Source organism: Pezoporus wallicus, unplaced genomic scaffold, assembly GCF_028554395.1.
Source record: "Pezoporus wallicus isolate ANWC-B61680 ecotype Strahan unplaced genomic scaffold, APGP_CSIRO_Pwel_v1 contig_14159, whole genome shotgun sequence".
Lineage (NCBI taxonomy): Eukaryota > Metazoa > Chordata > Aves > Psittaciformes > Psittacidae > Pezoporus > Pezoporus wallicus.
The window spans coordinates 765567-791908 of record NW_026642380.1 but is presented as its reverse complement, the minus strand read 5'-3'; the positions used below and the strand labels follow the sequence as shown (position 1 = coordinate 791908).

Below are 26342 nucleotides of genomic sequence, written 5' to 3'. Positions count from 1 at the left end.
GGAGCCCTTGTTCGCAGCTACACCTTTAAGGACCTAAGCACAAAACCCTTCCCAAACTGAAGTGTGATATATGGGGCTCCCACCCTGAGCTTAACACCAGGGTGCCTCTGACTTGTCATTCTTAGGCTCAATCTCCCTTGGGGATGTGGAGATCTCAAACCCAAACCGCAGCTTCCCAGCTCCAAGAAACCATCATGCAGTTAGCAAAGGAACATACCAAACCTCAGATTACTGCCAAAGCAAGTGCCAGCACTGCACCTCGTCAGCAGAGCACCTCTCACTGCAGCTGAACACTGAAAAGTATCTTCTCTCCAGGAACTCTCCCCTTTCTATCTGTGCTTTGATTTCACAGCAAACCTGTAATAAAACAGGAGGTTTACAACACACCAAGACACCCATATGCATGTAGTGTTACTATATCCAGCTATCAGAACACACACCATTGCTCCATCAGCTCTTCATCAGAGACAGATGGAAGTTCAGAGTTATGAATATAAGAAGGTTTATTGTTTTTAGTTAAGAAAGGGTTTATTTGCATATAAACTTTAGCAAATGCTTCAGTTCTAGAGATCCAAAGTGGTCTCTCAGGGAGCTGCCCCTTCTTACCTCATTTTCTGCTGATGCATCTATGGCAACATCACAGTTTAGAATCATAGAATAGTCAGGGTTGGAAAGGAACTTAAGTTCCAACCCCCCTGCCATGGGCAGGGACACCTCACACTAAACCAGGGCACCCAAGGCTCTGTCCAACCTGACCTTGAACACCGCCAGGGATGGAGCATTCACAACCTCCCTGGGCAACCCATTCCAGTGCCTCACCACCCTCACAGTAAAGAACTTCTTCCTTATATCCAAACTTCCCCTGTTTAAGTTTTAACCCATCACCCCTTGTCCTATCACTACAGCCCCTAATGAAGGGTCCCTCCCCAGCATCCTTATAGGTCCCCTTCAGATACTGGAAGGCTGCTATGAGGTCTCCACGCATCCTTCTCTTCTCCAGGCTGAACAGCCCCAACTTTCTCAGCTTGCTAATGTATTTTTCTTCTTTAAAACACAGCTTCTTACCTTGTGATGACAGCCATGGGGCTAATGCTGCCCATTGTAACCTTCTCTCTAAAACCCCCAAAGATCCTAAACTCTGGTTCAGTGCAAAATACCAAACAGGTCCATAATGGTGACAGCAGGTTAAGGACCAGAATATCAGCCTACAAACTGATGTCCAGACCTTCAGGGCCATTGGCCAGGTAGAGGCACATCTAGGCCTAGACTAGAGAGCAACACCCCTACCCCAAATCTCAGGCAAGGAGTGAAAGCCCCCAGGAAGGGCTTAAATATGCTCCAGGACCCATGGATGTGGGTTGGAGCCTCCAGGTGAGGCTGGTCAGGGGTATTAGGGCCAGTTAGTGCCCACAAAGCCCTGTTAGATGTGAATTGTCCTGTTACACCTGTGGGAAGAACTTTGGAAGTGTTAGCAAAGAAAAGGTATTAGTGTTTTTCCCAAGAAAATGAGTTTTGGGAGGCCCACCTTCTGCCAGCCCCAGTGTGTGGCTGTTGAACCCCTTGATCTGGAGTGGGCAGGGCAGAAGGAATCACCTCCTGCATGTCTTGCAATGAACTACTCGCTCCTCCAAAGCCAACTGTGCAGACAGCTTGAGGGCTTCCAAAACTCCATTTGATTTTTGACAGATTTGGGGTTTGTAGAGGAAGGAAAATAAAATCTGTAACTCAGGCACAGGTCAGGGAGCCCCTTTGGACGTGTCTGCTTGCAGGGGTCCGAAAAGATGCCCAAAGCTGTGCGCATCACCCTGAGGCTGCTTTTCTATTGCTCATTGCTGCATACTGGCTGTTAGCTCAGTACCTACAACCTGTACGTCTTTTACTAGTAGGAGCCTGTTCCCAGGGACAGCAAGGGCCTCACAGGGGGATAAAACCTCAGCATGATGCAAGGAAATAATCTTGGGGGCAAAGAGGCAGAAAGGCACAGGGGAGGTGGGAAGGTGGGAAAGCAGGAAGCCCACTGCAGCTGCTTGCCACAGCTCCTCTTGTCTAGGAATATCTTTGCTTCTTAACAGTAAGTTACCCCAGACTGAGCACCAAGATCAACCTAATATAGCACATTATATAGCACATTAACACATTTTTCCCATGCAGAGGGGAAGATACGTGGCTGAAATATCCAGGCTTTTCTTCCGGGATATTTTAAGCAATTCTATGTAGTTGAACTTCCAGGTCCTTTGGGTCAAAGTACACCTCTGTGGTATGACAAAGTCACAGCTCCTGTTTAATCTCTGGGTTTTCCCCCTCATTCTCCTGTGACGTGTCAGCTCACAGAGCTCAGCTCCAGGCAGCAGGAAGAGGATGGTCCTAAGGGAGCCAGCTGGCACCGGCTTGCCCAGAGACCGTCCTCTCTCGCAGGTACTTGGCCTGGTTTTGCAGTCCAGTTTCCTTGTTGCTCTTTGCTGGAGGGCTCGCATGGGAGAGGAGGGTTGTCCTGGCAAGGTTTGCTGGGCAGGAGCAGGGAGATGCAGGCTGTGACATGAGGGCCCCCCAACTTGGGAGCACCCAGGAGGGCTTCCTGGGTGGAACAGACTTTGCAGAGCCCAGGCTGGCAGAGGTGAGGGTGTTCAATGCCAAACGCCGTCTGCAGCAAGGAGGAGCAGGGATTTTCATTGTCTCCATTAACATCTCCCTTCACAACAGTCCAGTGCAGCCCAGTGCAGTCACTGGGCACAGTCCGGGCAGTGCTGCAGTCCCAGCTTGGGATGGGGGAAACCAGGGCTCCAAACCAGCCCCTCTTCATAGAATCCCAGCCTGGTTTGGGTTGAAGGGACCTTAAAGCTCACCCAGGTCCAATCTCCTGCCATGGGCAGGGACACCTTTCACTAGAGCAGGTTGCTTTATGGTGACCTTGCTCCTGTGGCAGTGGGGCATTGAGATCTCTCCTTGCCAGACATTTCCCAGGGACTGCAGAAGGGCAATGACCAGGGATCATCAGAGGCTCATCAGAGCAGGATCATCAGGGGTTTGTCCCCTCAGCCATTTGCCCCCTGGGCTCAGTCCCACAGTGCAGTTACATTGGTGACAAGTTCCCATCCTCTTGGCGCTGGTAAAGGCCACATCCCTTACCCTATGGTCCATGTTTTCCATCTACATTATATAGGGACCAGAAGAGATTCTGTCTCTTCCTGGAGGTTGGGAGAACCCAAGAGAGGGTTGGAGGGAAGAATCACACACATGGTCCATCCTTGGTGCACAAAGGGGTTTCTGCATTGAGAGATCAGCATCTCTGTAACATCAGCGAGGTCCTCTGAATCTGGCCAAAGCCAGGGGCTCTGGCATGCTCAGGTCCCACCAGAGTAAAGCAGAGGTCTGGGGCCCTTCCAAGGGGGAGGATTTATTGCCACCTTGTACTTGTGCCACCAACAGCCCAAAAGCAAATCTGTTCACAGGTCAGTTCAGAGCTGCCTGGACCATTTCCCTGTTCCCACAAACTTTCATGTTTTGTGGTTTTTCATGCTGGTTCCCAGCCCTGAGATAATGTCCTGGAAGGAGGAGCGCATGAGTTCACCCTCATGTTTCATCCAGCGCTTGGACCACCTTGTGTTGACTGTGAAGAGCATTGAGGACACTGCGGCCTTTTACTCCAAAGTCCTGGGCATGGAGGTGGTGACTTTCCAGGTAACATGGGGCACAGGCTTGGCTTGGGTCTAGGGGAGCTGCAGTTCTGGGCCAGTGGCTGGGCTTTGTGGATCTCTGACAGGGATGGATGTTCAGAGTTAGCAGGACTACAGCCAGGTCCCCAGCACTTTTAGGACTACACAGGTGAGTGGATGCTGAAGGCTTCCAGCTCAGGAAGTCTCACTGCACATTGATTCCTTTCTCTGGGGACAGGGAACTCGCAAAGCTTTACGTTTCGGCAACCAGAAGTTTAACCTTCACGAGGCTGGGAAGGAGTTTGAACCAAAGGCTCGATGCCCCATCCCTGGCTCTGCAGATCTCTGCCTTATCACAGAGGTACCCCTGGACCAGCTGCAGGATCATCTGAAGGTGAAAAAGGCAAAGAGTATCCACAGCGGGACCTTGGGAGACATGAAACTAGAGCTTCTCAAGTGACACTTTGAGGGTCTCTGTGTTGGGGAATGTCAGAATTGTCAGCCCATGTTTTCAAGGCTGGAGGAAGAGTGACCTTAAGCATTAAACCCCTGTTCTTTGTCTCTTCCCAGGCCTGTGGCGTGGTTATTGAAGAAGGTCCCGTGGCCAGAACTGGTGCCATGGGTCCAATAACATCCATCTACTTCCGAGACCCTGATGAGAACCTGATCGAGGTTTCCCGGTACTGCCCAGATGTGACTGCAACCCATGGAGGAGAACCCTGACCACAGCCTGTTTTGTGCCTGCATCCCAGCAGTCTGCAGGATGCAGAGGCCAGGCTTTTGGTGGCCAGTTTACAGGCTCAAGCTTTTATTTTGCAAACCTAGGATAAGGCTCAAGTTAATTATTTAAAAAGCAGCCCCTCAATCATTTCAAAAGCATAAAACAATAAGGAAGGACTTGGGGGTATCAAGGAGAGCAGTTCCCCAGCTGGCCACACTGAGGTAGCAATGTTACCATCACTGCTGGAAAGCTGGGAGGCCTCTTCTGACCTCTACAGCCAAAATCGTCTCTGAAATTGAAATAATCCCTGAACGGTGTTATTTTGTTGTTTTTTTTTTTTTCTGCTGTCATTTCACGGGAAACCCAAATTCCTCCATGCAAAAATACAAGTCCCTAAGAACTGCAGAGCTGCGGATGGTCACAGATGGGGCCGAGGGTTCTCCCAGCTCCAGCTGAGCCACTGTGGGAGCCAAGGACAAGAGCTGCCCTGGGAGGGAGCCGCAGACACCTCACAGCCTTATCCTGAGAACGGGGACCGGGGAGGTCCCCCGGAGGGACCCCCGCACACTGGAGCCCGCGCGGTCCTAGAGCCCGCGCCCCGAGCGGGGGCTGCTCTCCAGGGTGCTGAGCGCGGCGGCGGACGGCTCCGCCCGGGTGCCTCCTGCCCATGGGTAGGTCCTGAGCAAGAGTGGGACCTGCCTACGGGACCCCACGGATGGGTCCTGCCCACGGGAAAGGGCTGATGGTGGCATCCTGCTCCCATTAGCCCTTCTACAGCTTTCCCCCACTCTCCACTGGCCCGGGGTTCTCCCCAGCCAAGTGCTTGTGCCAGCAGAGCCCTATTAATTTCTGGTGTGGGACTGTAGTTATTGATTGATTGCCAACACAGATCCTGCCTGTCTCTGCACTGAGAGTGTCCTTTCAGTCACTGAGCTTGCTACCATAAATATGTTTGTGGAGAAATGTGTCCTTTTCTTAATTTTAAGTGTAATTTTTCTTGGAACAGCAGTAGAAAGAAGGAAAATGGCTCTTTTCTTATTCAGCCTGAGAGAAGTTGGGGATTTTGGTAGCACCATATTAATCACTGAACACCCTCAGCATCACACAAGCTGGTCTGTAATTTTCATAGGTCATTTGTTTCCTTGGCTGTTCCAAGGTCTTGCTTCCCTTGTCAGGGCTTTGGGCCTCTGAATTGTTAAGAATATGAAGCATTTGTTGTGTTAAAGTGAAAACAACAAGTGAGACACTTTCCTGGACTGGGATACTGGAGGTGTTTTCAGGTTTCTTGGCTTTTAGAGGAAACATCATGAAAGAACCTTGCCTATGTCTTTGGGTCCTCTGGAAAAGCCTCTTACTGCTTCAACTGATAAGAGGCCTGATGAAAGGGGAGTCGGGCCCTACCAGCTTTCCTGTGCCTTCCCTTCCTAATTTTACACAGTATCTGCTGAAAGGTGTCAGGATTACACCTGATGGGACAGCCAAGGCATGAGTGAGGTTTCTGGATCATGGGGACAAAATGCAGCCTGAAACTCAGATGAAAAGCTGGTAAAAGGTGTGACTCCAACCAAGGGAAACCAGAAGCTTGGCATGGAAGCCTGACAAATATTTGAAATCAGTTGCTTAGTGAGGAAACAGTGTGTAACTTCTCTTTGATGAGAGGCCATGTTTAACCACAGCCAGGCTTTGCTGCCTATGAGCTATTGTCTTCCTCAGGAAAAACAGCCTGAAGGGCTCAATGTAAATATATGAGTCTGGAGAAATCCCTGGGCACAGGCCAGCCTTCTAGCTATCTGCTGGGTCCCCCACCTATTGGAAAAGCCTCTGTACTGAATATGTTCAGATTAAAACAGAAAACCTGATGGTCCACATAAAGTAGCATTAAATCTTCACACAGAAAATGAGTTTACTTCAGTTTTTTATTCAGAAAGATTCAGTGGGAATATGCAAGACAGTATGAGAGAGGGGAGTTACAGGTGGGCAAACAGTTCTGCTCTGACTGGGAAGTTCTCTGCAAAGACCACTACTGGCAAGCTGAAAAGGAACCAGCCCACACGCCTTCTTGCTTGCCTAGTCCCATCTCTCTGTGCCTTGCAGAAGGCACCTTCACTTCTGCAATGGATTCTGTACCTATGTCATGCTTGGAGGCCACTCCTTTGGATCAGCAGTCGCAGTATCTGTTTCATGTACAGGGGATTATTGCACAGTTCTCCATCTCACTGCTCACAAAGGACACAGGGTCAGAAGCCTTTCAGTGAACGGCTGCACAGGAGCACAAGTGCTGATCTCATCCCAGCTGGAAAGATGAGTTAAGGACTGAGTCTCATTGAGCTTTCCCTCCTCTGAGGGGGGAGAAACAGGAATTTCCCAATGTGAGTCATGGTGTGTATGTGCCCAGGTCACCATCCAGAGGGGCCCATCTCTGCAGAGACTATAAAGACCACCTCTGGTGAGACAGCTCTGAGTAGGGCAAAGCTGGGAGGGATACTGTGGCAGACAGAGAACTGGCAGGGATCACCTTGCAGGAGGCATAGGATCAGGCGTAGGAGTGGTTTAGGGCTCCTAACCTTCAAACTGCCTTCCTTTCAGAAAAGAAATACAGGTTTTAAAGTTCTTTGAACCATCCCTTTTACACAGAGAAGTGAAAAACACTTCCCCAGTACTGCAGAAATGGGAGGCTTTTACTGGAAAAGGAAATAATCCATCTCTGCCTGAGGGTTTTGCAGGCAGGGCTGTTTACAGTAACTGATAGGTTTTTCAGCTGGCCATCATGACTAACTAACCATGATCACAAAAGTGCCCAGAAGAGCGCTAAGAAAAGCACACAGCTTGCAGCTGAGCCTCCTCTCCTTCCCAGACTCAGCAGTCAGGCATCCTGCACAGAAAAAACTTGGAGTGCAGCTTGAAAAAAGATCTAGACACAGTTCCTTCTGGGGAGCCGGCTTCCAGGTGATACCCCAGGATTCTCACAGATTTCCATGGGAGTTTCATTATTTGTGATGGCCTTGCAGCCAACTATGTGTTGGGATTCAATCTGTGTCCCGATCAGTGACACAGGCACACCTCCTGCCTCGTGGGCTCCTTTGGTCTTAAAGCGTCTACTTTGACTTCAAGGGGTGGGAATTTTCCTGTCATTGGAAAAACAAAAGTAAAGCACCAATGAAGAGAGGAATCAGAGTTTCTCTGGGAAAAGTCCCGTATCTAAACCCTGCTTGCTGTTCCCTCACAGGCTGCAGGCCAGCTGGGAGCTGTCTGACAGGTTCTCCAGGTTGTCTACCATAGTGATGATGGTTTCTATTTTTTCTTCTGGAAGCACATGGGAGGCATTGGAGCGAAACTTCTTCAGGAGCGATTCTTTGCTCAGAGGCTTCCTCCAGTGCCCATAGAAAGTGTCACATTTGCCTGTGAGGACGTCCCCGCTGTGCAGGAGCAGTGCCACCTCTCCGTACATCTTGTCAAAGTTGGCCACATTATCTTCAGGGTGCTCCACCACCACTTTGTCCAGCAGCTCCCTCAGCTCCTGCCGCTGGATGCTGCTCTCTGCAAAGGAGCTCAGACCCACTTCCCCATCCAACAGGGCAGTACAGGCATTGAATTGGAAGGAGTGTCTAGCCTGGTGTTCAGAGCTGGGGAAAGGCCGATTGATGTACTTTGACACTGGGATCTTCAGCACAATGGTGCGGATCAAAGAGGGAGAGAAGGACCCTGCGTAGTTGATGAAGAGGTTCCGAACAGACAAGGCAGCATCCACCACCCAGTGCATCCCCAGGTGGGCTGGGAATCTCTTGAAAGCAATATCCTGCTTCTCCAAGAGGAACTCATGGTGGTCACTTGGCGTGGAGAGTGGTTTGGGTTGATAGACACTGTAGAAAGCACTGAATCCAGAGCAACCAGGGATCTCATCCAGAATCAAGGGGTTGGCCTCCATCCCTCGAGCAGCCAGCAGCGCTGCTTCAAAGCCCAGGCGGGTGGCATTTCCAATGTGCAATGGCTTGGCTTGGGTGGCAGCATTGGCCATGGGTGCCCCTGCAAGCGATGCAGCAATGCCCAAAGCATGTGCGCACTGGGCCATGCTGAGGGACAGCAGTTTCGCTGTGGCTGCAGCACTGCCCATGGTACCGACCACCGAGGGAGGGTGGAACCTGCAGATATGGGGGGAAATTGCAGATATGAGCATCCTGCCTGCTTGGCACAGGGAATACCCAAGAACTTCATCCACCGGACCTGCCTGGGACTGGGGTGAACTGCCAGCTACCCTCATAGCTCTGATGCAGGTGTGATTTACCTAACTCAAAACGTAGCCATCTACAATCTGTCTTCTTGAAACTTCATTGGAGACAACAGAGTGAGCTCAGCATCTCCAGAAAGCCATTTGTAGTTTTCCCTAAGTGTAGGTGGCATGGTTTGTGTCCATACAGCTAAACTTTCTTCCCCCATCCTCATCCACCATGCTCAAGGGTAACAGCTCCTGGTCATGCCATCCCTTGGAACACACCAGGGTACTGCCTGGGACTGTGACCACAATTAAGCTGTCTGAATGGCTGTGGACACTACCTGTCCTGTGATCTTGTCCTGGCTAGTTTAGGTGATAACGCTGTAGACTCAGTGCTAGTCCTGTTGATGGTTAGTTTTGAGGGAAGATCACTGGAGGTCACCAAATGAATATGTGGTGACTCATCAGCTTGGGGAGAACTGGCATTTGGCTCTCAGTAGGTCCTTACCCTGATCCTGAGTTCAGCCAGACTTAAACTGACATACTGAAACCCTGAGTAGCACTGTTAACACTGACCAGCCCTCTTCCTATTTGGCGAAGGAAAGGAGGTTTACCTTTTAGGAATGTTGTGAGCCTCAGTGGAGAAATGCATGAGCCTTCCTTGCACTTCCAGGCCCACATTAAATGCCAGCAGGAAATCCATGCCATTGGGTTTGGTGCTTGGAGGTAGCATCTGGGAAGCTGCCAGAAGAGCTGGCAGCACAGCCCCTGATGGATGAGTAGCAGGGTGCCAGGTATCGTCAAAGTCCATGGAGTGAGTCTGCCAGAGAAAAAGGAGATAAGGACATGCTGGTGTGGGGGGGGCTGGAAACTGAGGAAGCTATAGGTCCTTGCTGATGAAGCTGCATCTGTAACAGCATCCACTCAGTAGTTCCCATAGAATTATAGAATGGTTTATGAGGGACCTTAATGTTCATCCAGTTCCAACCCCCTGCTTCCTGTAATCATAACTAGTGCCTCTGAAGGTCCCACAGAGCAGCTCTGCTCCTGGAAGAGCCCGCCTTACCGCAACTCCGTTGGTGAACGCAGCCAGCGTGGGGGAGAGCTTTACCCCTGGCTTGCCATAGACAGAGCTCACAGCAACTGAAGAGTACAGCTCCTGTGAAAGGGAGGGAGATTCAGGTGAGGACCTTGCGTGAAGCAGTGACTGTGATGCCAGAACACTCCTTTACTGCAAGGCAAAAGTCCTGTGTCAGCCATGAAAGCAGGATTTGGATGTGGTGGTGGTGTCAGGACCACATTAACTACACGGGAATATGGGACCATTCCTACCCGGCAGTACTGCAGAGCGATGTCAAACACATGTGTTGTGCTACCCACGAGGCCAACCCCGATGCTGTCGAGGATCATCCTCTTGCTTCTGTGACGGACAGTCTTGGACAAGTGCTCGGGTCGAACTGCATGGATGAAGGAGGCAAAGCTGCTGGTCACTGTCTCCTCCGGAGCACTCCTGGCCACCACTGCAGCACCAAGAGAGAGGAGAGGGGATAAAGACGTGTGGGCCATGGGCTGATGGTCAAGACAAATTATGTCCCTTTATCTGGAGAACAGGCAGAGCAGAAGCCCTGCTACATTACCAGTGTAGGACTACACCCAAAGCCTGGATTTATCCAGAAGTTGGGTCTTACAAGTCACTGAGGTTTCTTGACTCAACCACAAAGCCCTCAAGCCCTATGTACTCAAAAGATTGCTAGTGCTTAAAACAAATCTTTTTGTGTTCTTTCATAGTTGAGCTCAGCTAATCAGAGTATCTATCCAGCCTATGCTTCAGATGGGGATTAAACAGACGATCTCCTGAGGTTTGTATTTGAAGGAGAGCTTTCCCTGTCTCTGAGAACATCTTTGCTGGCAGACAAAAAGCAACATATCAAGCTTCCCAAGGCAAAGCTAGTGCTTGTATTTGTGACCTCAAAGGCAGAGCTGGGCAGACAGAACAAACTCCTGGCACTTTTGGGCTTGGAAGTCACCATTTCCAAATCTTTGGTGGCATTAAAATTCAGTGGAAAATACCCAGTTTGGGACAAAATGGTTTTGATGAATTTATAATTCATAGAATGATCATTCTTATACCCATTATAATTTATAAGATAATTTTGAGAGTGTACAAGAGCAGAAGAATTATAAAATTCAATATAGCTAACATATGCATGATTGCAAATCCGCATATAGGTATGTACGATGGGGGAATACACACGCATGCACACAGATCAAAGCTGGCATTAATGTCCGAATGAAACTAATGACATGAAAAAGTCAGGATGAGTGAAGCAACCAAGTAAAAACGCTTTGCTTCAACCTCTTACAGGAAACCTCATGAGAATCAGCAGATGATGACACTTTATTTTTCAACCAGAAAACATCCCAATTAAAAAAAAATGACCATTCCCTAATTTCAGTAGCTTGCATTCATCCTTAAATGTCATGCCTACTGACTCACAGTTTGCTTGCAAGTGTATTTGGACTCACCTAGAGCCTCAGAGCCTAAAATCCATTTGTAAACACAGCTGAGAATGTCATCATGGCTGTGACTCACGGGGATAACATTCCCCCCTTGCAGCAGCTCCATGAAATACATCGCTATAGGAATCTGTAGCACTCAGCACTTCGGAAAAGCTTCTGCTGACAAAAATCTGTGTCCTCTCTGTGTACCCGGAGCATCCTCAGTGTCCCACAAACCTCCGCCCTCAAGGAGAAGGAACAAACTGGACTGGAGAGGCTGGAGGAAAATCTGCTTGAATCACACCACAGCCATAAAATCTGGATTGCTTCCTTCCTGTCATCAAAGGCTCTTTGTCACTTCAGTAGGCAGAGATATTTTTTAACCCTCCATTAAAAGCATTTCATGACTCCAGTGTTTCTGTCTGGGTACGGTAATGGTGCTGCAGAACTTCCTTAAAACCCAAAATACCCCATCCAAGACCAAATAGATCTATGTGGATTATTATTAATACTCTTCTCTCGAGTGTTGGTTAAGCAGAATTCATTGCATTTTTTATATTAATAACACATTTTAAAATCACTTAATAGACAAACTTATGAGAGACCAAGTGGCTACACAGCAAAGTCCTGCTTAATTTGCCTGAAGCAAGAAGCTGTATCTGTGCAGAAGCTCCTCTGCTGTGAGACACAGGGAATGACCCCTGCATCGCTTCAAGCAGTGCTAATAGCCAGATCAGATGTAATAAAGAAGTGGTGACAGACAGAGGAGTTAAGGATCTGAGCAAGCCGATGACAGCTCCAACTTAAAGATCTTACATTTATGGCCAAAGAGTAAGAATTTGGAAAGTCTGGTTCTAAATCAGTTAAAGTTTCTGGTTTAGCACAGGATTAACAATCAGCATTTTTATCATTTGTTACTTTTCTCCTTGTTCTTTAGCAACCACAGGCAATAATCACACCAAGAGCCCCCAAACACGTTTATCTTCCGAGGATTTGAGCGGTTTATCTCAGCGCGAGCAGCCCAGAACCTGTTTCTAAAGCAGTAACATGGTTATTTGTATACTCTTTAAAAAAGGACAGGGAATGCTGTTCTGCAGAGAGGTACACACCGTGAGCAGCAGTTTTGTGAACTTGCTGGGAGCTTGCCAAGAACTTCTGGGATATCTAAAGACAGAAAGAGCATTTGTCACCAAAGCCGCTTGAACTCCTTCAAAGCCACTTTACTCTGGTTGTGCCTCTAACATGGCACTGTGAGACACTCACAGATCAAACAGGCGGATAAAACTGGCTACATATTTAAAGGAGAAAAACATTTTCCAAGGCTCAGTCCAGCAGGGATGCCAAGACTAGCCAGGGAAATAAAGCAGTACAGTAGAAGGGACAGCACAGCCTTTGCAGACCTACCATGGAATAATCCCGTTCCAGCTGCGAGCAGCACCAGCTCAGGGTGAACACAAGGAGTAAAACACCACACAACACGTCCCAACAACAACAACCCCCCTGCCATGGCGCTATATAAACCCATGTGGGATGCGTAAAAAGGAACAGGCATGAAAGGAACAGGTTAGTAAATAAAGTGTTTGCGAAAACCTTCTGATTTTGTTAGTACTGGGGCAGGTTCCCACTTCATGTCATGGTGATTTCGGCCAGTTGAGGAACTGCCCAGAAAACGACATTGCCTCTTTAAAGTGAAGAAGGAAAGATCAGAGACGGATAGGGTTTGTACATCAAATAGCAGTTACCTGTAAGGTTAAGTAGACCATGCTGGTGGCTGTTACCACTGCCTAGTGCCCAGCTCTGCGCTATTCGAGGGATGGGAGAGGTGTCTGTCTGCAAGGTGCTTTGGTGTCAGGGTTTATATATGCTTCTGAAAGGCAATTTGCTTTTTGTTTTTTTGCAAATGAATTTCAAGTGGGATGACATCAGCCTCTGGGGACGGAGAGGGTGGGGGGAATAGATGAGGAGGGGTGGTTTTTCTCTGACGAACACAAGGGAAACCCCCCCTGGTTTCAGGAAATAAAAAAGATTTGGGACAATAACTGACAAAGTTCAAGGAAATTGCTGTCTCCAAATGCTACAGGTGCCAGTATGTGAAGCAACTGGCCCCAGGCTCCTCCTACAGAGGAGGACTATAAAACTGGTACTGACCAGGAAATGAGAGGGACAAGAGCATCCTCCCATTGAGCTGAAGTGTCACCAAACCAGGTAATCCAAGCTACAGAGGGAGAAGCGAGGCATTGGTGGTTTTCTTTGGTGCTTTTCTTGAATACATTCAGTGTTTTGTCATTTGGCTGAATCTTTTCATAGCTCTCCTCCTTCTAAATAGTCAGCTCTGTGATGCTGCCTGCCATGGGCTGTGGGTTCACTGAAGGGTTAGTGCAGAGGTGGATGCTGCTGCTGCCAGGAGACGTTGGGACTTTTCATTCCCAAGTGGATGTTTGGACTTTGGGGGGATGCCATAGCTCTTTGCTCGGTCCAAGAGTGAAACCTGGGGCCATTCAACATGCTGCAGGTTCTTCAGTACAGAACAGCAGCCTGGTGTGGTACACCTTGCATTTAAAACCAGAATCTTCTACTAAATACTATGGCAGATCCTTAATCACTGTTGATGCAGCAATGCACCTCAGGCAACTTGGTGCTGGTTTTCATCAGAGGAGAGTCAGGGTTGGGATATTTAACCCAGCTGCATGGCATTGTTGTGCACTGTTAATCTTGCTATATGTGCTTAGCCAAAACCAGTTTCATTTCATTTTCTTAACATGTTTATCTGGAGAGAAGCAGTGTTTCCTTTGAGCTGTGTAAACAGTTGTTATCATTAATAAGGTGGGATGGAAAACTAATAGTAAAATGCCACGTGGGAATAAGTGTCTGATAAATGTAACATATTGGTGTTTATATATGTGTCCCATGGCATGCTAAGCTTTGTTCCAACCCCCTTTGGAGGCAAAGTCCACACATCAGAATATTCCCATTAGTGTAAGTCAAGGTGAAGCACAAACGACAGTGCAAAGCAGATGCACACAGCAGTGTCTGCAAAGCCCAGGTATAGCAGTGAGGTGGAAGAGGGGTGCAGAAGAATGTGACCTATTCTGGAAAGGGAATTATTGCAAGAAAGGCAAGAAAAAGGTGATCAGAGGCTGCAGCGAGCAGCCCACATGGGCATGGCTCATGCTGCGGGGACAAGAGGCAGGACGGAGGGAGGACATCACAAGCCATTTCTGTAAACCCCAAGCTGATGAATGTCAGGGGCAAGCAGGAAAAAGGAAAGAAGATGGAGGAGGTTGGCTGAGGAAAGGGATGGCTTTGGCTTTGCCCTTGCTGCATGAGGGATTTGTGCAAAAGAAGGATCGCCCCGGGCTGCCCCATCATCCGCCAGGCTTGGCAGTGCCCCAGGTCTCCAGGTGCCTCCTCACTGTGAGGACATCTCCATCCTTGTGGTTTCCTGGACAGTGGCTGTGCTGGCTGGTACCCCATGTCTGCAGAGAGCTGCTAACCCCACATGGTAGAAAGAGGTTTGCTCCTCTGCCTCCACACTGCCCTGTGTTGCTTGCAGAATATCCAAACAGCTGCTTTGCATCAGTCTCAGCTGAGGACACCCAGGTTGCAGGCTTGAGGACAAAGGAAAGGCTTGGTGGGAGATGCCTCCTTGCTGTGTTTCGTGGAGCAGAGAGGTGTCACGCTTGGTTTTCACTAGCGCGTGTAGAGAAACAGGTCCTACCAAAGTGCCAGAGGCAACAGCTGCACAAAACAGATAAGTGACAACAGTGATGAGAGGTTTTATTCTATGGACAAACAAGGCTTTGAACAGAAAACACCCCTGTTACCATGCAGAAGCCTCATTTCTTGCTGCAGCCCACATCATCACTAGTGCTGCTACCCCTGAGACAACAACGGGAGGGGATTCATTATTTGATGTGTCTCTATGCTGCATGAAATAGAGGGGGAAGCAATGCACAGTTTGTGTTTCCAGAGAGTGGGGGATGCTGTGGGTAGGTCTGCAGCAGTTTCCAACCCCAAGCCCTTCTCTTCCCAAATGAAGTTCCTTCATCCTCCTCCTTTTCCATATCTTGGTCTAAATCCTCTCACATCCTCTCCCTTTACACCTCTGTAGCATGATAGGGCATATTCTCAGACATCATTTGAAGGGTTGCACTGCAAGAAGAGAGAAACACCCCTATGAGTTGTGTCCCTACATCCTTTGCAGAACCAAGCTGTGTGTTGCAGGCTCTAAAACCACTAGTTATGCAGGAACTGCCAATATGAGCTGTGGCAAATTGAAAAGCACTTCTGCAAGCCAGGGAGACACCTGGCCAGCCCATCTTCCTCCAGAAACCCATCTCATCCTCCTCCAGAGACTGACTCAAAACAGGGGCTTGTTGCAGCATACCTAGAAAGCCACCGTCTGAGCTATTTCAGAGCAAAACATCTGGAGGAAGTAAAGATCATGGCCCACCTCCAAGTATAAACATGTAAACCAAACGGCTTCTTTATATCTGAATGCCATGTGGCATGACAGCATCATGGACAGCACAGGTACTGCTCAGCTCTTCCTAAGGTGCAGTCTTAGGGCCTTCCTCAGGTCAGTACCTTATAGAGATGCTTGTGCCTCCTGCAGAACTGTGATTTGGAGCATATCTCTGAACCAAGAAACCCTAACCTTTAGCACAATGAAATAATTGATTTAATGAATTGCCCTCCCCAAGGCTCACTTGATTGTTTTTTACCATTTCCACATTTCCTGAAGTTTAAGTCACTGAATCAGTTCAGAGCTATTAGGAGTCAATTTATCCTTCATTCCTCATTCTGGAGAAAATCACATCCTTCAGAATCAGTGGAGAAAAGGAAAACATGGGGGTTTAGTGGAACAACAGTCCAGAGGCCTGTGATGTTTGCAAACTGTGCTGATGAATACTACGTGTTTAAGAGCAGACACTGGGATTTGGGTTGATTAATATTCACAAAACTCTCTCTTCTCCGGGTGGTGCTCCTCCACTCCTCACTTCCCATGTCAATAGCAGTGCTGCATGCTTCCCTTGCTTTTTGGAATGGCTGAGAACAGACTACATCACTTTCTCCTTTTCCAGCTCCTTTAGGTCATCTGGTGTGCCAAAAATACCAAAATAACAAGAACATTGCTGTTTTATTTTCATCTTTGTTTCCTAACAAAAACCTCCAGAGAGAAAACTCCAGCTCATGGTACCCAGGAGTGCAGAGGAATGGAAACGTGGGGGCTGCCTGCAAATAGACGAGTTAATGGTAGAAATATGAAGGGTTTGAAAATAAACTGTTTAGTCACTGGGGTTTCAAGAAAGGGATGGAGCTGGAAAATTCCATCTGGAAGGGAGACTGTGTATGCGTGCGCCGTGCCTGCCTGTTTGTCTGTAACAGTGGATAAGAAACGTCCTGGAATGGCTCAAAAATACCTTGTGGGTTTTGTCTGAATGTTTGTTCACTTGTGTTAGGCTATTCATCGCTCTCCATCTCCAGCAGCTTGGAGGAGAGGGGACAGGAACCATCACCAACACCTGCAGCGCTTTGGGGCACCTAAACATGTTTTTGCCAGAAATCCTCGTAGCCTAAATAGGTTGTGTGTGTTTTTTCTGGATAGGACTCCGGAAAGTAGACACCTAAAGCTGTGCTTTGAATCGAGCCTTTGTCTGGAGCAACGAGCCTGGAGGCGCGGTGGAAACACCTGAGCCTGTCACCAGTTCCTCCCTGCTTGGAGCAGGGGCACGGCTCTGAAGGCTGGCCGAGTGCCCGCGCCGAGGCAGCGCTGGTCTAGACGCCGGGGACGGTGAGGCGGTGGGGTGACCGCCGGCGCTCCTGTTGTGTCTGCAGGGGCCATGGCGAGCACCGCGGGTTTCGCCGCTGTCTTCTACAGCGAGCCGGCAGTGCTGGGGCTCCTGGCGAACGTGGTCAGCGCCTTCCTCCTCTGCCTGCAGAACCTCACTGTGGTGCACACCGGCATCAAGCCACAGGGAGCAGAGGACATCCTCGCAGGTGGGTGATGATGCTCAGGGGGGATACCAGGGGTGCTGCTCAGAGGTGAACTTGGCCTGAGAGCACTGCTTCATAGTATTGGACTGTAGGCGCTGTGTATATTAGCAAGAAAGACCCAGTTTCACTCCCACTACACACACACACACGCACATATGTGCTGTATATTGAATCGATTCATAGAATCCCAGGGTGGTTTGGGTTGAAGGGACCTTAAAGCTCACCCAGCTCCAAGCCCCTGCCATGGGCAGGGACACCTTCCACTAGAGCAGCTTGCTCCAAGCCCCTGTGTCCAACCTGGCCTTGAACACTGCCAGGGATGGGGCAGCCACAGCTTCTCTGGGCACCCTGTGCCAGTGCCTCAGCACCCTCACAGGGAAGAGCTTCTGCCTAAGAGCTCATCTCCGTCTCCCCTCTGGCAGGTTAAAGCCATTCCCCTTGTCCTGTCCCTACAGGCCCTTGTCCAAAGCCCCTCTCCAGGTTTCCTGTAGCCCCTTTAGGCACTGGAGCTGCTCTAAGGTCTCCCTGAAGCCTTCTCTTCTCCAGGCTGAACCAGCCCAGCTCTCAGCATGTCTCCACAGTGGAGGTGCTTCAGCTCTCAGAGCATCTTAATGTCATCTGTACTCACCTCAACAGTATAACTCTCTCTTAGCCTAACCTCTAACTCTACCTGACCTCTTCATTGTGTCTCTCAGGTGTCCACCTCATCCTGACTGGAGGCTTTGTCCAGCTCCTGGCAGGATTTCTTACCTTCCGGAAGTATGACCACCTTGGAGGCACAGCCTTTTTCACCTTCTCTGCTCTCTGGAGTAGCTATGGGGCTACACGCATCATTGTGGCCGCGTACCCCTCCTTGCAGAATGTAACACTGCCCTCGGGGAATGCCAGCCACCTCCTGCTCACTGACATGGCCCAGCTCTCTTCTAGCCAAAGTGTGGTGGCTGGGCTGGTTGCCTACATTTCCATTTCCTTCATCCTGTCCTTCTGCTCAGCCACAGTGAACTACATCATGCCCTTCATATTTGGGGCCATCGCGCTCGCCCTGGTGTTTGAAGCGGTTGCCCTGTTTGGCCAGTGGGCCCTGGTAGTATCTGGTGTCATTGAGATTGTCATTGTCATCTGTGGGTTGTATGGAGCCGTGGCTCTCCTGTTGAAGGGCATCACACAACGGTACGTCCTTCCAGGCTTTGGGCATCCTCTCTTCAATGTCTTGCTACTGGGGTCAGCACAGAGGAGCTCTTCCAAGGCCATTGGGGAAGAAAAGAAGAAGAATACAAAGTATGCCGAGCCCATGGCCCTAGGCAACATCTGCGATACCATCTCTGCCTTTATGTTTGCCTTTTACTTCTTTGGGTACATGAAGACCTTCTGTGTGGGAGCAGCGTGGATATCCATCATCTCCAGCTGCCAGCTGCTCTCCAGCTTCTACAGCTATCTAAGAGGTGATGTCTACCACACGACCAAGCTTGGTGTCCACAGCATCTACTGGCTGGTGATGTCATGGGAAGAGTTTATAGTCAACACCTTCCTCGGGCTGTCCAAAGCTGAGGAAAGCAGGCTAGGAATGTTTGGAGGGTGGTTCTTCCTGGCCATTGCCTGCATGCTCTTTCTGATGTCGACCCACAAAGATACCGTGGAGATGCTGCAAAACGCCTCATTCATCATCCTCACAGCAGCCTCCATCCATCAGATCCCGATGCCAGGTGCTTACCTGTTCCTGGGGGCTGCCTGCAGCCTTTGCACTGCTCTCTCACTGTATGCCACTTTTGCCACCCTTATCAACTCCATCGGGGAGAAGGTCTTGATTCCAGTTGGCATGCAGGCTATGTCCAGCTCAGCTCTGCAAACCGTGCTGATGGCTGCCAAAACCTACCTCACAAGGTCCAAGAACTTCCCAAGTGGCACCAATGCTGAAGTGCCAGATGCATTGTTCTACGTCTGCAATGGCCTGGCTGCAGTCTCTGCCATCCAGGGTAGCTTCAGTGAGCCCAGCAGACAGCAACTCTCCATACCCTCCGTGCTCATCCCAGGAGCCATAATGCAGCTCTACATCTGCAGGATCCAGGTTCAAAGAGGGAGACGGTTCGGTTGTGTTCTTCCATTCTGCTACTCTGCCTTCTGGGGAGCATGGACCTGGCTTCGGTTTGCAGGTAATGCAAGGTCAGGATGATTACTTTGCCTTCTCAAAAAAAGGGGTGCTTTTAGGAAATTACAGGCTACTTTCTTTAACATAATTCCTTCTCCCAGGAGATTCAATGACACCAGGTTTACCAGCATTTCTCCTTGTAAATAGATAATGACTGAACATCTCAGCTTGTAGTCAAGCAATCGATTGCCATTGCTGCTGTCACTTGGTACTCTCACAGCTACAGGAGTCCAAGCTGTGCCTTCAACCCAACAGAGGTCAAAATGTTCCTGCTAAGCTGTTGTGAGACAGCACTCAGACTGTTTCTGCACCGTTATCCCAGAATAACAGTTCGAGAGATGCTTTTCAGGCAGTGGCAGGCTCCAAGTTCATGGATTTATCCTTCATAAGCCTAGAGGAACTCAGTTACTCATAGCCATGAAAGAAGAGCTCGGAATGCTGAGCCTGGGCTTTAAAAAGCCTTATTTGGCTCCAGGTGGGCAGCATGTTCATAGAATCTCAATGCCAAGTCCTATTAAAATGAGCACCTGTGGGGAAAGTTAAAGCTATTGCTTAAGAGGTAATGGCAAGAAGCTGTTAATGTTTTCAGCCAGACCCTGTTTATTACAAGCTGGAGGCAAAATCATCACCTTTTCTGGATAACCACCCTCAGTCCTCCAGTTAATACCTAAAATGTTTTGCATTTCAGAAGCAATGGGTTTGGATGTGGATGATTTTCTTTATAGTGGCCACCATCAACTGTTTTGAGTTGTGGTCATTCCAGCTGCAGATATGTCATTCTTCTGTTATGCTGCACATGATGGTTTGCTCACAACCCAATCTTCTGGTCCTGTTTCAGGCCACTTGGTGAACATCAGTGCAGGGAACAGCGAAGGATTCACTGCAGGTTCTGTTGCCTTTTTGGTGCTCAATGCTTTTCTAATTGTTCTAGGTAAGTCTCAGAGCCATGTGTGATTGTTTGCTGCAGGATGATTGGGTCAGAGCATTAATCCCATCATGTTTGTTCTGTGGTGGAGATGCACAAGAGTCTCAGATCTCTCTGTCACGCCGATTAAGGAAGAACTCAAGTGTTTTGCCCACAGCAAGTAGCAGAAGCTGACTTGAGCTTAGAAGAACCAGTTATAATGGAACGGAAGAGCATTTCAAAGAAAATAAACGGTTCAAGTGAGGTGAAAGTGTCAGATGGACTGGGCCCTTGGCATTTATCCATGGTCCAGCTGCTGTAAATCAGAGTCTTGGCTGCCCAGGAAGTGTTTTCCATGTGAGCACAGTGTACTGGCAGGTTAAGGGTTTGGCAGCTTGTCTCTTGAAAGCTGAGGGCTGAATGAACCGTAGCCAAGCCTTTCTTCCTCCATGAACATGGAAGTCAGGCCACACACTGCTCGGTTTAATCAGATAAGATTAAGTTGATTTAGGAACTCTTCTGCTGTTTCACATACATTTTTATGGTCCATTCTCTGATGTGGTTCCCTCTTGTTTCCATTTCTTTTCACAGCTTCTACTTTTAACGTGGTGCTTCTCTGCATGACCCTTGCAATGGAGCTCTTGACCATTTGTTTTCTGCTCTTTACGTTGGAGAAACTCCCTTTGCCATTTGAAAGTGAGTTTTGGGTGAACTTGGTCATCAAAACTTCACCCATAGAGTGCAGTGAGTGGGTCTCTGGTTGAGGAACAACGCTCTGCACAAGCTCAGCATGGGAAAACACAAGTGGAAGAGTGTGTCATCTTTCCCTACAAGACTGGCCTCTCAGCTCCATGATTGGAGGAGGAAACCTTTCCTCATATCATCCACAGGTCCTTGAGCTTCCTAATAAGCATTTAGATGTGGCTGATAGTGCTGGATGAAGTCAACCTCCTGAGGTTCTGTACAGACCTTCTTGCTAGCAGCTGTTCTGTGAGCTAAGGCTTGGGATGAGCTCAATGTGCCACTGGTGTGAATGGCTGTAGTTCTGTTGAAACTTTGGCTTTGCTGCAAGTGACAGTTCCATTTGTAATGATGTTAAGTGCTTTAGCAAGATGCTTTGTAGAAGCTTTTCCACCAGAACAAAAACCCAAAGCCATATGGCAAAATATGCACAGGTAGGCAAGGCTGGAAATGCCTTGGAATTTTAGACCCACAAGTATGCTGGACTGAAAATGGTGCATGACAGGAAAGACTGAAGTAAGTTTGCAATGCTGGGAAGTGATGAGATAGAGAAGAAAATGAAACCCTTCCTGCCTTTGACTCTCTGTTTTTTCTTTCCCAGTTGTGATGCTGAGCATCTTCAGCATCATCTGCTTCTACGGAGCCACAGCATCACTTGCAAACAACATGTTTGGGAAGGATCTCATGATGGTGGGAACCCCACTGTTCACAGTAAGACACTTTTGCATGATGGTGTAGCTTCCCTGGTCAGGAGGGATAACCCGAGTTCTTCGATCTTACCTAAGGGATTTCAGATTTCCATGGAATTTCTCTTCCTCTGAATCCTCACCTGAGCTTTGTCTTTATTACTGGGACAGAAGTAATCACTTCTGCCTTGTAATTCATCTCACCTACTTGAGGTAGAACATCCTTAGAATTGCTGCTTATGCGTTTTGGCTATCAAGGCAGCATGGCACAGTGAGGTACCTGCATTTGGGTGGACTGTATCCTACTCTCTGTCTCATCTTTCCTTATTCCCACTGTAATGGATTTGTTGCCTCCTGCTTATTGCCAGATTGAAAGCTCCAAGAAGGACACCAAGGATCCTCCACCCTGCATCTGCCCCAGGTCCCACTGTACAAGTGGCTTGAGGACCATTGCTGACTTGCTGAACACAGGGGCGGTATGTGGGGTACCAACAGACACTGTGTATGCTTTGGCAGCCTCCTGCAAACACCCTCAAGCCATCGAGAAGGTCTACAGAATCAAGGTGTGAATACAAGGCTGTCCTCTTGTTACTTGGCTTCTGTTCATGTCCTATAGATGAGTTATGTACAGGAACAGAAATGGGAGCCCCTTATTTCAAGTTGTTCTAAGCCTCAGAATTTGACTATAGATGGAGTTTATGAGCAGCCAAACCAAAAAGTCAGGGCCCATTTCCTGAGCTGAGCAACATGGGGTGAAGCACCCTCTGCTCTGGGTGTGGGGCAGCGGGGATAAGACATCTACATCCTGCTTCACTGGGGGGTAAAGCACAAACCCAAACTGGAACCACCCCGATGCTTATCACCAGTGGATCCAAACCTCTATTTGTCCTCTCTGTCTTACGAAGTGCTGAATAAGAATCCCAGCTCTAAATTCCCCCAGACTTTTGGAGACATTCAGTGCTGGAATCAGACCCAAACTTTGCAGCTTCAATACAACTTTTGCAGCCTGGCCCTGTCTATTCTCCATGAGGCAATTTCCTGGCTAGCCTGGAGAAATAAGCATAACAGACTATCTCAGCTGGCACTTAGTGTGAACATCAGCAACAAAGGCAGTCTTTTCTGTCCTGCTTTGATGCCAATGCTAACCTTCCCTCTCGATGAGATAATATAAACAGAATGTAAATACATGCTCAGTTCCTTAGTCATTTGGCCCTACTGAAACTAATGTCAGTTGAGGACTGAAAGGACACTGCTTTGTGAGCTCTTTTTATGTTCCCTCCGTACCACTGTTCATTTTACAGCAAACTTATTTCAAGGCACTGATGAAGTGGTCGTGTAGGTGTTGTTTTGCAGGGGTTAGGCTCTCCCTTCCATTATCCTGTCATTAATTGGTGGGTTTGACCTTGATTTGTACCAGTGTAAGTCAGAAGAGGATCAGGGCCCTGGTGTAGAAGGTATTAAAAGCACTGATAAAGAGCAGAGCGTCAGTGGTCCTTTATTGGTTGTGTCTACAGCAGCAGATTTGGATGCATCTCACCAAGATCCCAAGAGCAGGCCACTGTTCTCTCTCTTCTTCAGTTTGCACATGTAGATCTGAGCTGAGGCATCAGTCACAGCATCCAGCCCCCTCCTGTGCTCAGCATTTGGAGTAGAGATGACATCTTACTTCCTTGGAGCTCCTGGACCCTGGGAAGCACATAAACCAGGGTTCCTGTGGGCTTCCATCTTCTCAATGCAAACTCTGTCTTCATCTATTTCTTCCCTTCCTCTATTCCTGTTTTTTGCAGGACAGGCCTCAGGAGAAGCCCATCTGCATCTTTATTTCAAACCTGGAACAGCTGCGAGCGGCTGCTCCCCCCATCAGCCCATTGCTTTGGGAATTCATGGAAAATGTTTACCCTGGTGGCATCGGCTGCATCATCAAGAAAGGAGAGTGGCTGAAGAAGTTAGGTGAGATGAACAGCACAGCTCTTCTCTCCCGCTTTCATGTTTTCAGCACAGCAGGTCTGCCATCCACAAGACTTTCTGGATGTCAATGGGGAGAAATTATGCTCATTTTATCCCCAGAAATCATCTCTGAAACTGTTGTATGCCTGGGTGAATGTTAAAGAGGCTGTTAAAGCACTGCAATGACTCGTGAACATGTGAGCCAGCAGCATGGTTTCTTTAACTCAGGCAGACTTGAAGCAAGGGAGGTTCATCAGCCTGGGAGGGTCACCTCCTTCAAGCCCATAACTGTTAGCTGGGAATGAGCAAACCCTGGGTGGAGCATCAGATGGATGAGCAGTCCCAACGGGGACAAGGTTCCTATGTGCACCACTTCTCATTGCCTCTTCCTTCCCATCCTATGGACAAAGTCACAACACTGTGAGCAGTGTATGACTCACTCAAACCTGGCTTCTGGGAATCAATGACAATATTACAGGCTGAAGACAGCAGGAGTGAAGGGTGCATAACAGGGAGAGGAGTGTGACAGGAGTGGGAGGGTAGACAATGATCACAAGAAGTCAGACCCTAATGGAAGGTGTCCCTGCTCTGCAGAGGATTAGAACCAGATGATCTCTAAGGTCCCTCCCAACCCAACCCATTCCATGATTCTATGATCCTATGTCTATGAAAAAAGCTGTGTTGATTTCCAGACATCAGTCTTTTCCTTTTAACCCAGCTAGTCCCCAGATCTTACAGCTGCTCTCATGGATTTCTGATAAGAAATCCGATCAGAATTGGAGTATGGAGCAGGGCCACTTGCAAAGGAAGCAGTAGGTATCCCTCTGATGCTACACCAGGCATTGTGCCAGTCTTGCCTCTGCCAACGTTCCCTGTCTTTCTTTCAAGGGGTTGGAGCAGGCTACAGCAGAGTGGGAACTCAAGACAGCATCATGATCAGAGTGCCTGACCTGACTGTCCTGGTGCACCTCATTGACATGACAGGGCCTTTGGCGATCACGTCTGCTAATCCCAGTGGGGAGGTTGACAGCACACACCATGACATGGTCATCTCGTGAGTACCCTGCTCACCAGCACTCCTGTTGCAGTGCAAGCCACTGTTAAAGGGTGGCCAGCACATCTGGGTGGTGTATAGACCACGATTTGATGCCTTGCATGGAGGGTACCTTTGGCACGATCTAATATGAAGTACTGTGCAGTGCTGTTGCTTTTTTTCCCCCTACAGGCGTCTTGGCCATAAGCTGGAGGGTGTCCTGTGTGATGGAGAATCTGATGAGGTGGTGGCATCCACTGTGGTCAACTGCACAAAGATTGACGAAAGTGAGTGTAAGAACCACCCTTTCTATGTCAGCAAGTGCATTTTCCTGGGAGGTTTCCAACCCTTTCAGTAGTATCAATCTGGCAGCACAGCATGCTCCAAAAGTAACAGTTCTCTGGTGCCTGGACATTTCCAAACATGTTGATGAAGAGGAACAAACAAAAGATGTCCTTGGAAGACCTCTGTGTTGACAGAGAACAAGGCAGTGAGGAGAAACACGGTTGTGCAAGCAAAACCTGCCTTGTAACAGCAAAAATGCTTCAAGTGGGAGGGTGGATGCTTCTGAGAGGAAGGGTGGATGCTCCTTGCAGCCCACCAGAATGAAGCTCATCCACAATGACATAACAGCACAAGCTGAGGTGTCGTTAGCTGGATGTGGGTTGTCATCTGAGAGGGCTTCACTGGTGGAAAACTAAACCCTTGAACAGAGTGTAGGGTCAGTGTCAGGAGGTGGGTTTGCTTTGCAACAAGTTTTCTGGTCCTCTTGCTACACAACTTTATTATTTCGTTGTCCTGAGCACTTGGATGGCTTTCCTGGTCCAAGATATTCCTTTATATCCCATCTCTTCCGTCCTTTGGGGATTATCCTGACTTCTTTCTTCTTCTGGGAAGGTGGCATCACCATCGTGAGAGAAGGCTGCATACCAGCAGGCAAAGTGATGCAGATATTTGAAAGAGTGAAGAATAGAGCAGTCTGAACTGAAGGAAACGGCCCCTGAGCAAAGGAGCAGCGCCTGCTCTCGCTGGAGGACACAAAGCATCCCAAGCCTCACTGGAGGACGTGGCGCTGTGAAAGCCATACCTTCTCTAAAATCAAGCCCCCACCTCCGTGGGAAGCAGCAGCATTTCTGCACCCAGCCTCTCTCCTGGGAGCTTTCTGTGGTTATTTATTGTTTTCTCCAGTAAGTGCCTGAAACCACCAGGAGACCTGCCCACAGAGTGCGGCAGGATCGGGAGCTGATGCCTCACTGCAGGAATTCCCAGAGCGCCTGTTTCCTAAATGCCTTGAACTGTGAAGTCCATCCCTGCTTGTATATCCCCTTCCATAGCACTCGGATCTGTGTATTTTAAACTGCTAAAATCCATTAAATAAATCCTCTTTTTGGAACATAAAGTTTCATTCGATTTTTCCACCAAGCTATTGCAAGCTCCATGGCTGAACGCTAGAGGAAGGAATAAATATTGGAAGGCAGGATTCTAACAGAGGGCTCTCAGAGAGTAAGTCATTCCCTGTCATCCTCTGGCATCACCCCAGCCGTTCCCTGCTTGGCCCAGGTGAGTCCCCAGCTGGTCTCAGGGCACTCAGCTCCTCACAATGTACAGAGGGCGATGTGGGTCTGTGGCCAAGCCCCAAGCACATGGAGCTGTGCAACATAGCATGGCGGGGAGGGAGCTTTCTGCCAAGAGCAGAGGACAGAACTTTCCTCTCCCCCAAAACAAATAAGACCCAGGGGAGGCAAGGATGAGGGAAATTCACGCTTAATAAAGGCAAACCCCAACCAAGGAAACAATGAGTTAGG

At 48.7% G+C, this 26342-nt stretch overlaps 3 protein-coding genes across 4 annotated transcripts; 2 read left to right on the top strand and 1 right to left on the bottom strand.

Annotated features, from left to right (window-relative positions):
• Nucleotides 1-2199: 2199 nt before the first annotated feature.
• On the top strand, nt 2200-5337 carry GLOD5 (glyoxalase domain containing 5). 2 transcript variants are annotated; one of them, XM_057429594.1, is made up of 4 exons: nt 2200-2415; nt 3528-3678; nt 3892-4047; nt 4224-5337. In XM_057429594.1, exons 2-4 carry the CDS (start codon nt 3538-3540, stop codon nt 4374-4376), a joined length of 450 nt encoding a protein of 149 aa, XP_057285577.1. In that variant the 5' UTR covers nt 2200-2415; nt 3528-3537; the 3' UTR covers nt 4377-5337. The 2 variants fall into 2 exon arrangements, with proteins under 2 accessions (XP_057285577.1, XP_057285576.1); XM_057429593.1 differs by lacking the exon at nt 2200-2415 and having other exon boundaries at nt 3514-3678.
• A 2223-nt stretch (nt 5338-7560) lies between these two features.
• Nucleotides 7561-12846, bottom strand: LOC130610093 (cis-aconitate decarboxylase-like). Its single transcript, XM_057429678.1, is given in 8 exon segments — nt 7561-8513; nt 9199-9404; nt 9651-9743; nt 9917-10104; nt 11111-11180; nt 11182-11285; nt 12193-12247; nt 12826-12846. Coding segments are annotated over 8 exon segments (1656 nt in total). The 3' UTR covers nt 7561-7594.
• A 355-nt stretch (nt 12847-13201) lies between these two features.
• Nucleotides 13202-25866, top strand: LOC130610045 (uncharacterized). Its single transcript, XM_057429597.1, has 11 exons — nt 13202-13288; nt 16692-17083; nt 17776-19230; nt 20065-20157; nt 20722-20826; nt 21473-21582; nt 21926-22120; nt 23345-23507; nt 24393-24558; nt 24730-24824; nt 25435-25866. The coding sequence occupies exons 2-11, from the start codon at nt 16927-16929 to the stop codon at nt 25518-25520; spliced, it is 2625 nt and encodes an 874-aa protein (XP_057285580.1). The 5' UTR covers nt 13202-13288; nt 16692-16926; the 3' UTR covers nt 25521-25866.
• The last annotated feature ends 476 nt before the right edge of the window (nt 25867-26342 follow it).

Coding starts and splice junctions, on each gene's coding strand:
- GLOD5 (XM_057429593.1), top strand. CDS start 3,514: ATGCTGGTTCCCAGCCCTGAGATAATGTCCTGGAAGGAGGAGCGCATG. Junction 3,679..3,891: donor TGGAGGTGGTGACTTTCCAG/GTAACATGGGGC, acceptor CTCTGGGGACAG/GGAACTCGCAAAGCTTTACG. Junction 4,048..4,223: donor AGCTGCAGGATCATCTGAAG/GTGAAAAAGGCA, acceptor GTCTCTTCCCAG/GCCTGTGGCGTGGTTATTGA.
- LOC130610045 (XM_057429597.1), top strand. CDS start 16,927: ATGGCGAGCACCGCGGGTTTCGCCGCTGTCTTCTACAGCGAGCCGGCA. Junction 21,583..21,925: donor TGGGAACCCCACTGTTCACA/GTAAGACACTTT, acceptor GCTTATTGCCAG/ATTGAAAGCTCCAAGAAGGA. Junction 23,508..24,392: donor AGAGTGGCTGAAGAAGTTAG/GTGAGATGAACA, acceptor CTTTCTTTCAAG/GGGTTGGAGCAGGCTACAGC.